General features: G+C 39.6%; 1 protein-coding gene across 1 annotated transcript in view; it reads right to left on the bottom strand.

Moving 5' to 3' along the window:
* The window catches only part of LOC148214336 (uncharacterized), a 65,950-nt gene extending 52,522 nt beyond the window's left edge, over window positions 1–13,428 (bottom strand). Inside the window, exons 1-4 of the mRNA XM_088152999.1 lie at window positions 13,366–13,428; window positions 3,606–3,658; window positions 3,352–3,413; window positions 3,198–3,200 (exon numbers count right to left, since the gene is read on the bottom strand). Of these exons, the coding sequence (XP_088009125.1) occupies window positions 3,198–3,200; window positions 3,352–3,413; window positions 3,606–3,658; window positions 13,366–13,428 (181 nt within the window). The remainder of the gene's footprint in view (window positions 1–3,197; window positions 3,201–3,351; window positions 3,414–3,605; window positions 3,659–13,365) is intronic.
* Between the last annotated feature and the right edge of the window lie 576 nt (window positions 13,429–14,004).

Below are 14,004 nucleotides of genomic sequence, written 5' to 3'. Positions count from 1 at the left end.
CTAGGCTGGGAGGCATTTGGGCTGACATGCATTATCATGGAAATGAATGTCCCCAAAAGCAAAATGTGGCATCCCCTTTGTTTCTTTTTCAACTTTCCCTTTGCTAAACAGCCATACACACACACATAAACACACCCATTCAGATATTGAACATGGCAAACTACCAAATACTTCTCTCCAAATTTTGGGTTTGCCTCATTGAGTTGGAAAATTTGGAAGGGATTTGGGGGTGTATTGTTTGTGGTGGGGGAGAAAAAACACTCCATGTGGCAAAGCACAGCATGTCTCATTCCAAAGTCCTGATTAAAATGGGAACTGACAGAGCTTCAGACTTCCTGGAAGATGCATAAACTATGGCAGATGTATAAACTTATTCACGGTTGCTTTATGCCAACATTTAGAGAAACATCCCAGTTGGATCAAACTCTTGATTCTTGCAGCTAAGGCTACACAAAGCTTCCATTTTGTAAGAAATTGTTTTCAGACTGATAAAGATTCAGGAGACTGGCATGTAAACAGCCAGCTGCAAGTTTCTCAATTGTCAGGGTGGAAAGAATGTTGTCTGTATTGGATGATAGAAAGGTTGTTAGAAAGAAAATCAAAAGGATTTCACTCTAGTGTACACAGGGATATTGTGGTTCTAAACTGGAAATAATCCAGTTGCTGTAATTCTTGTAATTCCATCCCTTTCATCTGAATAAATCTTGCTGAAGAAAGCACTATGAGATTTGTGCTTGGAAGAGAATGAATTTTGGTTTTAAGCAGCTCTGAAAAACTGAACGTATTTGAAGATTTGCTTCAGAGCAACGCAACTGAACCATTCCTGGGAATCAAATCTTTGATTCAAATTGTTGAATCTAAGTGTCAAATAGAACTGGGTGTCTCTGAACTCTGTAGAAGATTTTTTTTGGGGGGGGCTGTTAGATGCATGGGGACACTTTTTTTTTTTTTAAATCAAACTAGCTCTTCCAATTTATCTGACGATTCAAATCAATGTTTTGGATTGATGCAACTTGGTTGAATCCAATTGTAAGTTCAAATGGAAACATGAAAGATTTGCCCACTCCTTCACAAAGCAGCACAGATGATGTTATATTTGAAACTAAAGCTATTTTCTAGGCTGAGCTCACATGTACTGTGTTGTTTCAGGGGCATCTGGCTATCATGGAATATTAGCTAGTAGAAAAGGACACAAATCTACAGTAGTTGTTGGGATACAGCAGTTAAAAATTTTGTTGGATATTTGTAAGTTTTTCCTATGGAATTCCTGGTCTGACAAACTACTCTGATCTATTTGGAAGGGCTACCACCTCTTGCTGGGAAGTCAAAAGACATCCCTAAGAAAGGAATGGCAGACCACTTCTTACTCTTGCCTAGGAAACATGGATGTGTCCATTAAGACACCAAGAGACAAGCTGGACTTGAAGAAGACTTTACCTATTACCCTGCCAGATTCGGGCTGCAAAAATTTGAATGGCCTCAAGATTCATGACAAAATCTCAGAGCATGCAGAGATTCATAACAAGATCTCAGAGGTTGCAAGTAACTTCAGATAGGAAAGTGGAAATGATAAGAAAACCTCTTTTCCATTGACATTAAATAAACAGGACAGGAGAAAGAAGTGAGCAGGGCCAGGAATAAAATAAAGTGTGTTAAAATGAAATGAAGTTATTAGCATTACATCCTGGGTATTTCATAATTTTCCATAAGAATTACAGTTTGGTAGGGGGTATTTAGGGAACCTAAGGCCCAGGGAGGCTGCAAATACACCTCACTCCTCAATCTGAACCAAGACATCAGCATCTTGTTAGCATGTCAAGATGGAAAAACTAACTACAAAGATATGCCATATGAACAGAAGATTTCACTTCTTTGAAAGAATATCATATTAACTTTATTGGATAAAGCACATTTGGAGTGCACTTTGATCATGTAGAAAAGCTCTTGTAGAAAAGTGGACAAAACAAGATCAAGAGTTTAAGCTCATTTGGCTACACATTCATAATTTGCTATTTTTTTTAAAAAAAGTTCAAAAATATCAAGAAAATACAGATTGTGTGAAGGTGAATGCATATTTAAATTTCTCTTTTATGTTAATGACTTTTCATTATTTATTAAACATCCAGCATGCCAAATTCACTTCAAAGTGACTGTTGCATCGGTATCTTTGATCTTGAAGCCAGTGGGCTCTGGGCCACCAGTTGTTGGAATGAGAAAAATACCAATTTCTCAAAGGATGGGCAACCAACTTACTCCTGCCAGCCTCACAGGGGCTTACTGGCAAAACTCAGAAATGATGTTGGCCAGAAAGATGGATAAGTAAAAGGTCATTAATTCCAACCACTTTGTTTCACAGTTCTGCAATCTCCATGGTTAAATGATTCCGAATGACAAAAGAAACTTTTGGATGAAAGCCTCATTGCAAATCCCACAGGAGCTTGGACTGGTTATTAAGCCTACTGGACCCCATTCTTCATGGGGACTAGCTTACAATGGTTTCTCTGTTGAGCATCTTAATGGGAAATGGACTGAACACTTGGTGGGAAATGGATTGAACACTATAGCTTCTTTGGGTCCAACTTCAGCTTTAGCTACTCAGCAGATTAAGGGATTTGGTTCACCTCTGAGAAAAGAGATGGAACTATATGATAGAACAAGATTAGGATCTTTCCACTGGGGAATAACAGTCAGTGGATCATTTAAAAAAAAAGAAAAAAAAGAAAAATGGAGTCCCACCCAGCTTCAAAGATGATAGATAGATAGATAGATAGATAGATAGATAGATAGATAGATAGATAGATAGATAGATAGATAGATAGATACCAAAAGGATGCCTTGGGGAGAAGATAAATTAATGTTGATGGAGTTAATGGGAGAAGATTTGATTTGGTGGGATCTGGGTAGATATGTAACGGCCAATGTAAATTAAATGGGTAGCAGTTTAGGGGGCTAATAAATTGGAGGAAAGGAAACAAATGGAAAAGCAATGACCTGCACTAGAGGTACAGAATAGGCAGTAAATTAATTGAAGGTAAATTGATTTAGGTTGATTGAGAGGTAAATGAAATTGGGGAGGAAATGAAGAGGAATAACATTTGAGAGAGAAGTCAGGGAGTAATGAACAAAACTGAGACCCTTCACTTCTCCTTCCAGACATTTACCTCCCTTGAGTTAAGGAACTACAACCAGATTCTTACCTCCTAGGAAAGAGCAAGAAAGGAGCAGTGAAAAGCTGAGTACAGGTTCTATGATACCAGTGCAAGAAGCCACGTACCCCTGGACAGATGAAGAGATAATGCTTTGAACGGGGTGCCAACTAAGACCAATCCAGATGAACAAGCATTGCAATACGTTCAAGAGAAGGACGTTCTTCAGAGGGAATAACTGCATATTTAGTTAACTTGTACCCATATCTAAAGAGACCAAAGAGCAATTATGTCTGAGTAACACCATAAAAGAGGCTGTTGGAATATCATAACAAGCCTTACTCCACATTTCGGTTTCCTTCTAGATGCCTAAGTATTTCCTTTTCTATACCAATAGATATTTAGCAAAGCCATCGGAGCACAAATTATATGCCGGTGCTGCAAAAGATGCCTACTTACCTGGCAGTGAGTTCATTTGAGTTCAGTGGGATGTAGTGGTGCGGAGACAGAGACTGACATTAGAGAAGCAACAGATTTCTATTTAATGGATAGATGGACAGGGATATTGGAGAAAGAGGTCATGGATTTCTGGGGAGGAAGCATAGTATGATGGACCATGATGAAATCTGTATTGCTCAGTCAAATAGATAATTCAAAGAGTCTGTCAATTTCCCATTTCAAAATAGTTCAGAGTATAAATTAAACAACATCAACAAGAACTGCATATATAAATGGCTATATGGGAAAAATTGGCTTAGCAAAAAGCATGCATTTGAGAAAGCAGCATGCAGAAACATACGCCTTAAGGAAAAGATATGTAGAAGATACAGACAAAATGCATGCATAGGGAACATGTCATCCAAAAGTGACAGCATACGCATTGCATACCCAAAAAAAAAAAAAAAATCTCAGAAAAATGAAATGGAATGTTTCTGATATAGGCCAGATAAAGCCAGATTTACACACACCTAAAGATAGAATCCAGTTGAGCTTACTCGAATAGAAACTCTGTGATCTTACATTGGCAGGGTTTGCCCAACACAGAGACTGGGCTAAAGTGGGGTTGCATTGATTGTGCTAAATACGTTGCAACAACCCAACCGTTGTCTTAGCATGTTGTAGGAACCAGGCCATCATGCTATGATTTTTGGGACATGGCTTGTTCTCTGAACCCCCAAATTGTGCTGTCCTAATCTAAATTTAGGGGTTTAATGTGTCATGTGACCTTACCATTGAATGCGTAAGCTAGCAATTCAGAGATAAAGTTTGAAGGATAGGAGGCAAGGCTAAGAGCAAAAATATTCAACAGGCCAGTGGAAAGAAATCTCATTCTCAGTTCTGGCCTCCTCACTCTTTTAATTGTTTTCTCCTGAGAGCCTTTAGAAGAAAACAAGGCAGTTCCATATCAGTCCTACTGGTATGGTGGACTCGCATATGTCGGAGATGCAGCTCTGTATCTTTTATAGCACTAAGGGCATTAGAGTAGAGAGAGAGAGACCAAACAAGAGACTTCTTTTGGGCTCCTTTCTTTCTTCCAATACTCTTCCAATCACGTGAATGCAAGGCAATTAATTTTAGGGCCTCCCCTTCAACTTTCCTTCTCTTCTCCTTCTCCTTCTCCTTCTCCTTCTCCTTCTCCTTCTCCTTCTCCTTCTCCTTCTCCTTCTCCTTCTCCTTCTCCTTCTCCTTCTCCTTCTCTTTTGTTTCCTCCTCCACCCTACCCCAATGAGAATAGAACAGAGGATAATATGCCAGGACTCTATCAGCGCATTTAACTTCATTAATAAACTTACTCACGCTTTTGGCCGTTTCAGCAGCTGTCTCCCAGCACTCTTAATGGGCTTGTTTCTACTCACACATGCCTGTTTGGCCAAACACAGGCTCCAGTGGGCGAACTGGAGAGTTCTAATCAGGGTTAACTCATTTTCTTCCCCCTACCGATAATGAGACTAGTCAGCTGGATTCAGAAACTTGCAGATCCAGTGAAATGCTGCTAAGCTCGGTACAGATGTTAAAACTAATTGACCAGCAGCCTGGGAGTCCAAAGTGGTATATTAAAAGGATGAACAAGAATAAGCATGATCTAGCAGGCAGCCCTAGTAGGGAGATTGGCGGCATGTGGAAGCATGTGCTCCTTGTTTGTGCTGCTGAATTGGGAATGGACGACCGTCATCAGCTTTGTTCCTGCAGAGCAGAGACAGTGTGCTACTTTCTGAATCAACACTCCCCTCAGCAGAGCCTGTGTGGGCGAACCAAACGTGCAATGCCGCTGAGGCTAAAGAGCATAAAACCACTGATTCTGCAGTTATGGGGTCATAAAATCCTGCTTTCTATGTGAAAAGCATTTAATAGTGGACATGTTTAATGTCTCCTCTCAGCGAAGTTGCCAGACACAAGGGACCTGGAATAATTACTCAGGATAAAATATTAGGACTAAATGCTTGTCAAGGAAACAGATGGTTCCTCCTCCTTCTCTTTCTCTCTCTCTCTCTCTTTCTCTCTCTCCCCACCAATGTTTTCCACCCACAGCTCCCAGCCCCAAATGTATGCTGTGTGTTCCTGACAGTTTGACAGTTGATCAAGAAAGAGACATTTGCCATTATCTCTAAATGGAAGCAAGCAATGCAAGATGAGAATTGGGCCCAGAGATGAGCAGAAACCAAACTTTTAGCCAGTCAGTCTTGGTTGCACTAGCTAAAACAATACTGGCTTCTCCTGTGAAAACAGGGTTTTTGAGGGGGGGGGGCAGTCATAAATAGAAACTAACAGAGAACTTAAATCTGGTTGTTTGCGCAGCAGCTCCTGAGACAGTTCTTCCTGCATGGACCACGTGGATGAGGCAACACCATTTTCTTCTCCAGATTCCTCTGCATGGAAGACCACATGCTTCATCAGAAGAGGCGAAGGGGTCTGACGGGGCCAACCTAGAACTGTACAGTCCAGCATTCAAGTCCCAAGATGGACAAAAAATTAAGGCAATGGTTTTAATTCATCGCCTATCTCCAGTCTCATTTAGACATCATCGAAGTAAGTTTTACTAGGATCTGTGGGTTATTGCTTTGCCTATTTCCCTAAGCCAATATTTTTGGCTCCTTAGTATTTTGGGATCCACGTGGAATTTTGAGAACATATGGTCGGTATGCTCACCAAGTGTTGGTCACAAAAAGAGCAAGCGCTTGAGCACCCCAGGATGCTTTTTTTATTTATAGGATGACACATTTCAGAACAATTATTTGGGCTGTATCCAGCCCCATTTTTAATTTCTAGAAATGGCTATGAAGGGACCTGAGGCATTCTGGTAAATAAAGGCAATATTAAAAGGTGATGCTTTTCTTTGTTTTAAGCCAGCTTCCAATTTATTACTTATTTATTACTTGTTCCTTTCTTATTTATTAGTATTTAGTGAAAACAATGTAAAAAGGGGGTAAAGGTCATGCCGAAAATCTGGTAACCCCAAAGGCACCATATTGGCAACCCTCACTTAAATTATAATCATTTCCAATGGAATTCCAGTGAATTATGTTTGTCTTAAGAGGAAAAGAACCTCATGAAGAAATCCATTTTGCATTTGTAAACTGTGTATTTATCTGTACTTTCTCGTGGGGCTATTGAAATGCAGTTGACATATGTCTGTCTTTGCAAAGTATTTGGAAAAGGTGGTTGGTCCAAACTGTTGCAGCCAGCTTGCTGTCTGGTGCAAGTTGTAGCAAATCCATCACTATTACAACAATGGTATCAGCTGCCAGGTTGTTTCCGAGAGCAATTTCAGACTCTCGTGTTCACTAGGAAAGCTTTCAATGGTTAAGGTCGAAAGTACTGAAGAACGCCCCATCTCTCAAAGAAATGTCTCTCAGCAGTAATCTCTGCAGTTGGGTTCTTCTCTATTATGAAGGTTCTTCTTGGATGCTAGGACATGCTTCCATAAACTGAAGGAGGTCAAGTAAGCAACAGAGTCACAACCAGGATGTGGCTGTACTTTGCATTTTCTGCTATAGATGGGGGCTGGAGCTGAGCCTGATGAAACTTTGTCAATGTTGTCTGTTGTATTGGGTTATTGGTAAAGCTCTATAGCATTTATACTATATTCTATACCCAGGTACCAAGAGTTCTTTGCACAAAGCTACTAAGATTCCATCTCTTCGGATCAATCCAGCTCCTTTCAAACAATAAAACAAGTTTAGGGTTCATGGATAAATCTATGGCTGGTGACGGCCAAACTACAATATAAAACAAGCTTCCTCTTCCTCTTTTTGAGCTTCTTTAGATTCTCAAGGACTTTAGGACTGAATGGGATGATTGCTACATGTGACTCCTCTTGTTTGTCTGAATACAAAGACTGAGGAAGGTGGGTGTGTATCTTCCATTTATTGTGTTCTTAAGATGTTGTGTTTGGAATATCTCCCTTCCACAAAATGTGTCTGCTGCATTTCTTAATCTTTATGATTTATTCTATTACATTAGCCCATCCCATTAGATCTGGCAGAGAAGGCATGCTGCAGTTACCATCTGCCTGGGACTTATATTTGGTGGGTCCCAGGAGGTGGGCTGAGCACCGAAGAATTGATGCCTTTGAACTGTGGTGCTGGAGAAGACTCTTAAGAGTCCCCTGGACTGCTAGGAGGTCAAACCAGTCAATCTTAAAGGAAATCGACCCTGATTGCTAATTGGAAGGATTGATAATGAAGCTCAAGCTCAGATACTTTGGCCACCTAATGCGAAGAGAGGACTCTTTGGAAAAGACCCTGATGCTGGGAAAGATTGAAGGCAAAAGGAGAAGAGGACGGCAGAGGACGAGATGGGTAGATAGCATCACTGAAACAATGAGCATGAAACTGAGCCAACTCAGGGAGGCAGTGAAGGACAGGAAGGCCTGGCGCGATGTGGTTCATGGGGTCATGAAGAGTTGGACACGACTTAACAACTGAAGAACAACAACAAGGAGGTGATCCTTCTCTGTCGTGGTGCCTACCTTGTGGAACATTCTCCCCTCTGAGATTAAGTTGGCTCCATCCCTCCTGATGTTCCATAAGTCCCTCAAGACCTGGTCATGTCATCAGGCCTGGGGATCCCAGGGAAGCGGAGACATGGTTTAGATGGCTCCATTACCGAGGTGGATATACTCACTCTCCTCCATGCCTGGGGTCTGTATTTTTTAACTTTAATTTTAATCATGTTTAATTTCAACACTGATTTTTTATATATTTATATGAATGTTTTTATATATGCGTTGTTTTATTGGATTATTATATGCTCCCGAGAGTCCCTTCAGTGAGATGGGTGGCCGTATAAATTTGATTAATAAATAAATAAATTTATTATTTTTCACTTAAGTTTTATTTTCATTCTGTTAGTGTTGTACAGAAAAATCCCTGTGTCAGAGTGCAGCAGTTAAGCACTGTCTGCAATCCTGTTTTGTTGTCTCTAGAGGGGATAAAACTGGTCGGGGAAAGTAGCTGGAATAGAAACAGACAAGCAGTGCTACTTTTATTGAAAAGCAATAGCAATAAAATCTTGCAAGTCTGAATGTGCTTCCCTCTCCCTGCCTTTATCTTCATGTGAACTAAGGAGGGGCTTGTCTGAGACATTACATTCTTGGCCTGGGCTCATGCCTGGTTTATCTCACTGTTGCCTTGGTCACAGCTCTTCCTCCTGTCCTTCAAGGCCATTCCCTCTTCCCTCTATAGTTTCACATACATGCATACAGACATGCACAAACACGTATGCATGCACAGTCTTTCTCATGAGGAAAAAAAATTGAAACAGGCTAAGGAGCTGGCATAAAACAGTTGGAGTTGAGGTTGGAGTTGGACAGGTAGAGAAAAAGAAGATGGATGGTAAACCAAGCTGGATTTAGACATTTTTAAATGATGACGACATGATAGTTCCTAGGTAGATCGAAGACTCCTGAAGAGATTCCTGGGTGCATGAAATCACAGAAGATGGAGGAGGACCATGCTTTGACAGATCAGTCAGATTTGCAGACTTCCACAAGAAGACCTAAGAAAAAGATCAGTTTTCTGCTAGCCATGAGACATTGCCAGCAAAGTTTTATCTGAAGCTCTTGATTAACTCTAAGGAAAATTTAGTTATCACAGAACACATAATAGCTTAGGATAGGCACACTGATTTCAAAAGAAGCACTTCTTTGCAGACATGGATACAGTTAAACAAGGAACAGCAGAGCAATTAGAGTCACAATGTAATTTACTGCTTTTATTGCATTTCAATATTTTATGGTAGATACCAGGATAATAAAAGAGATAGGGGTGGAAGGAGATCTGAAGATCTGTTTGTTCCTTTAGCTGCATGCTGATTACAGAGCTATCTATGTATAAAAGTTAAAGTCTCAAAGAAACCAAGGTTTTCAATCTTTAAAAATGAATAAATATAAAAATTGAATTGTTTCACCAGAAAGATCTTATGGGCTACATTTTGCCTGTACAGTCTTGAGAACTCTCAAGTCTCTCTCATAACCCCCTCAATTGTGTTTCCCCCTACAAGTTCTTATCCACATTGGTGAGTGTAGATTTCCTTATTTTAAATAAGAGAATTCCATTTAAATTCTTATAGGTGCAAAATGGTGCTTTTGCATTTCTATAGTTACCTCTTGGGCTCTTTCACAAGGGAAGAAAATATGTGCTAAAGTTCTAGCTAGGTATTTGGAGACCAGTACTGTTAATTTATTTTGCATTGTTTTGAAAGCATAGTAGCCTCTTTCAGCCCATTGACTTACTTTCTTTTATATATATATATATATATATATATATACACATACATACATACATACATACATACACACACACACACACATACATGCACACACACATACATACACACACATACATACACACACATACACACACATACACTCACATACGCACACATACACACACACACATATATACACATATATACATACATACAATCATTTTATTAAAAATTACAATTAAAAAGATAAAAAACTAATACAAACTAATACAAACAAAAAAAGAAAAGAATAAAAAGAAAAAAAAATAGAAAATGCAGAAAAAAGAAAAAGAAAAAGAAAAGTAGAAAAGAAAAAAATAAGAATGTAGTAAAAAGAAAAGAAAAGAAATATATAAGAAATTACTTCCTCCTTCATCATGTATAAACAATTTTAGTAATTTATCACCTTCTCTTAAAATACAACAAATGATCTCTTCTTACCATATCCCATCTCTTATCCATAAACAAATCCTTAAACCTTCACCATTTCAGTCCTGATGTCAGCAAAAGCCCATTAAGAGTTACCAGAGATAACAACATACCTATTTTAACTTTAATCAAATAAACCAACTTTATATTTCTTTGGCTGGTGTGGGTCTTCCGGGCTGTGTGGCCGTGTTCTCAAAGTTTTGTTTCCTAACGTTTCGCCAGCACCTGTATTTCTTTCTTTTACTTTTAACAATCTTGATCTTTAGTCTCTTCAAATAATGTCCTAGAATTTGATTTCTTTTCATTTTTCCTTTGTCCCATCTTCAAAATTTTGAAGACACTCTCCGTGGTTTGAGCAAGAGGGCTATTCCCTCTTCTTCCAGAGCTCTAAACCCACTGGAGACCACTGTCTTGTGGTCTCCTCATGAGAGGCAACTGTCTGGAGCACTTGTGGGCAATCTCAAGTCCTCTCCTTGTCCAGAGATGAATTACGAAGAGCCGATCTACTAGCTGGTTCTTCATTTGACTGTGGTTGTCAGCTCCATTTTTCATGAAGCCATCTTCAGTTCTCCATTTCTTCTCTGGAAGTCACCCCATTGGTTTGTTTTCCAAAGCTCCTACAAATAGGTTTGCCATATATGTGCAATGGGGCTATTAGATAGCACCAAAGAGATACAGAAAATATTAAGTCTTTAGTGCCAACCAGTGGTCTCCTAACTCAAGAAATCAATCCCTGTAAATCACAAATCTGTTCAGACTCCTGGGCTTTCTCTGGCTTCCTTCCATATGAGTCCAAATCAAGGGAGTGATGCTGGCAGAAGGGAGAGGGACAGAAGGGAGAATGGGTCATTTTAGACTCTAATCCAGTGTATTGTTAGCTTCAATCCTTCTTCATAATCACCTGCTTTCTCACCTCTGAGAGAATGTCCATGTAGACAGAGGTGGGGAAATGTTCACCCTGCTTTAAAAGGACTTAGGAACTCTGCTGGCTCAGACCAAAAGGGGAGGGGGATCTTACTCAGGATTCAGTTTTCATGCAACCAGTCAGATGCCACAACACATTCATCAGAACACTCTTGGGCTCAAATTTCCCAGGTACAAGCATATTCCCTTTGAAAGAGTATAGAGACATTTTGTCCTCTTCCAATATTTCCTCATTTAATGATGTTTTAATTGTAGCTATTACTACATCTTGTAGTAGCAAAGATCCCTGTATCTCCCACTTGCTGGCCCAATAGAAGCCATTTATCTTCTTTCTTTTGAACCCTTTCCCTCCTCACCTAGGACTGAACTACTTTCCTAGACTCCTGAGTACTGGGGAGATATGGGGTAAGAGGACAAGTGGTCCTTATCAGTAAAGTTAAATATAGAGCATATTGGCGGTGGCCATCAATCCTTTCTCTCCCAATCTACAATGCTGGGCTGAAACCAATAAATCACTTTCTGTGAGTGGACAAATAGATCCCATTGCTAGACCAACAGTAGGTTTTTTTATCCCATTGCTACTGCCTCTTTGTCTCAACTGCTGCTGAGATACTTAGGAAAGTTATTCTGGTCTCCATCTCTATTACTATCAAAGGACATTCAATGCATATGGAGGCATCCTGAAGCAACTGGCATTCTCCTAAATTTCATTACCATTCCTCTAATCTTATGGGAACAATAGTTTGCTAACCACTTAACATTTCGGAGGATCTGCAGTTGGCTGAGTGAATGGGCTGGGGTGGGATTATGATTTTGGTTCTTCTGGGATTGGAGGGAGAGCTTTGAAGTCTTGATGGTTTCTAAAGCTATGTTAAGCCGACAATTTCCATATGTTTGCAGCCTCACATGGCAGAAAATCACACCGTTTTCAGAAAAGATGGTCAGAGGAGATGCTCAGGACTCTGCAAAAAAGAGGGGTCTGAAGATACATGTCATTCTATAAAACATGTGACTCTATAAAACAAGATCATCTTGAAGGTGGAGGTGTGTGCTGAATATTCCTTTGGCTGGTAGATGGAGAATACAATGACAATGTTTCTGTACATCTCTTATCCAGAACAGCAGGGCTGGAACCTCCTAAGAACCCAGTGCCATTGCAGAGTGCTTGATCTCACTTTCTTGTCAGCTGCAGCAAAGATCCCACTGGTGGCCCTGGAGAATGCGTCTCTTGGCTGTGGGGTATCCAGAGGGGGAAATGAGTGACAGAAAATTGCTATGATTTCTTCCAAGTATCTCCTGGAGTTTCTGAACTTTACCACACATAAAAATGGCATTTCTGCCTAAGAGAAAGAGAAATCTATAATGGGCCAGTTTAGCTCCTGGAATATATTACAGATCTCTATTTTGGGAAGCCTGGTCAGAGTGAGACAAGGAAACTTTTCAACGAGGGAAAAAGGGGGAAATGAAAAGAAGAATGGACTGAATTAATAAATCAAAATGCTAAAACTTGGAGTTAAAAAGTTTCTTGGAATTTTCTTCATAGGCCACAATTCCAATAACACCCTTGATACAAATTCATCCATTTAAAGCTGCTATGCTTAGCGATGCAGAGAAGATACTTTGATTAACAGGTTGACGCAGAAATAACAAGGGAGGAAAGGAAAAGGGCCAGGAATCTGAAGGAATATTTTGGAATCTATTTCAAAATATGCAACAGGTGGGCAACTTTTGGGGGTGTGGGCAGACTTGGGATTTTGAGAGCACGTGGTCAATGCACTCACAAAAAGTCCACCAAAGAGATGTTTCTGCATGCAAGTGGTTAAATAAGTTTGACTATTTTTTTTTTGGAACAAATAATGGGTGATTAAGCATAATACCTATCTATCCCATGTTACATACCTGTTAACATAAGTTGCCCAAGAAGCTCTTTAAAAAATAAAATAACATTAGTTTTCTTTTTAGCACATACATTTCTCTAGTTCAGAATTTTTTTAAAAAATATATTTTTTCCCCAAAGTAAGCTCTTCTCCAAAAGAATATGTGCAAGGCACTAGCTGGAATTTGTATAATGCTGTCATTCATGCCGTTCTGAAAGCAAGACTTGAGTACGCCAACTCACCTGTTTGCCCACCAGCACCGAAGAACTTAAAAGGTTCACGATGATGGGTGAAAGTTGGGCCATCCCTAACTTAGATCTCAATAATAGGAAAATACTTCAGCTATACCTAACAACTGGTGAATCGATTGAAAATGCTGTATTTTTGCTACGGCAGTTCTGAAATTTTTACTTAAAACAAGCTTGGTGATTTAGACATAGAAATTGGTATCTTTATAGACTGATGATTACCAGTATTATCCCAATGTACCAGATTTATTATAAAGCTTCATCATCAGACCTTCCAGAAGTTCTTTAGAGATCAGTTAAATAATTCCTGTAGCCCTTTAGAAGCAGAAAGAAGTAACCCAAGCTGCATGAATTTCCTGATGGAATCCAAGTAAATTTCAGAACTGAGATAGATTCCTAATCGTTGCAATCCAATTCAAGACCCCAAAATTTGTTCTACAGTAGAGCCCATGGCCTTCCAGGGTGAGTGCCACAAAACATATTACATACATGAAATTGACCTCTTTCTTCTGGCAAACCCATTACAATGCTCTGCTGGTGTTTTAAAGACACTCTTGAAAGATCTCTTGAGTTTAGCTTCCTTATACCTTTAAATCCCTGGTGTTTATATTAATTAATATACTTGATGAAGGA

This window comes from Python bivittatus, unplaced genomic scaffold (assembly GCF_059951505.1).
Source record: "Python bivittatus isolate LINGU-HERP-01145 unplaced genomic scaffold, Pbiv_v1 ctg000570_np1212, whole genome shotgun sequence".
NCBI classification, from domain to species: Eukaryota; Metazoa; Chordata; class Lepidosauria; order Squamata; family Pythonidae; genus Python; species Python bivittatus.
Note: the sequence above shows the minus strand (reverse complement) of the source record. Positions and strands in the feature narration are given on the sequence as shown.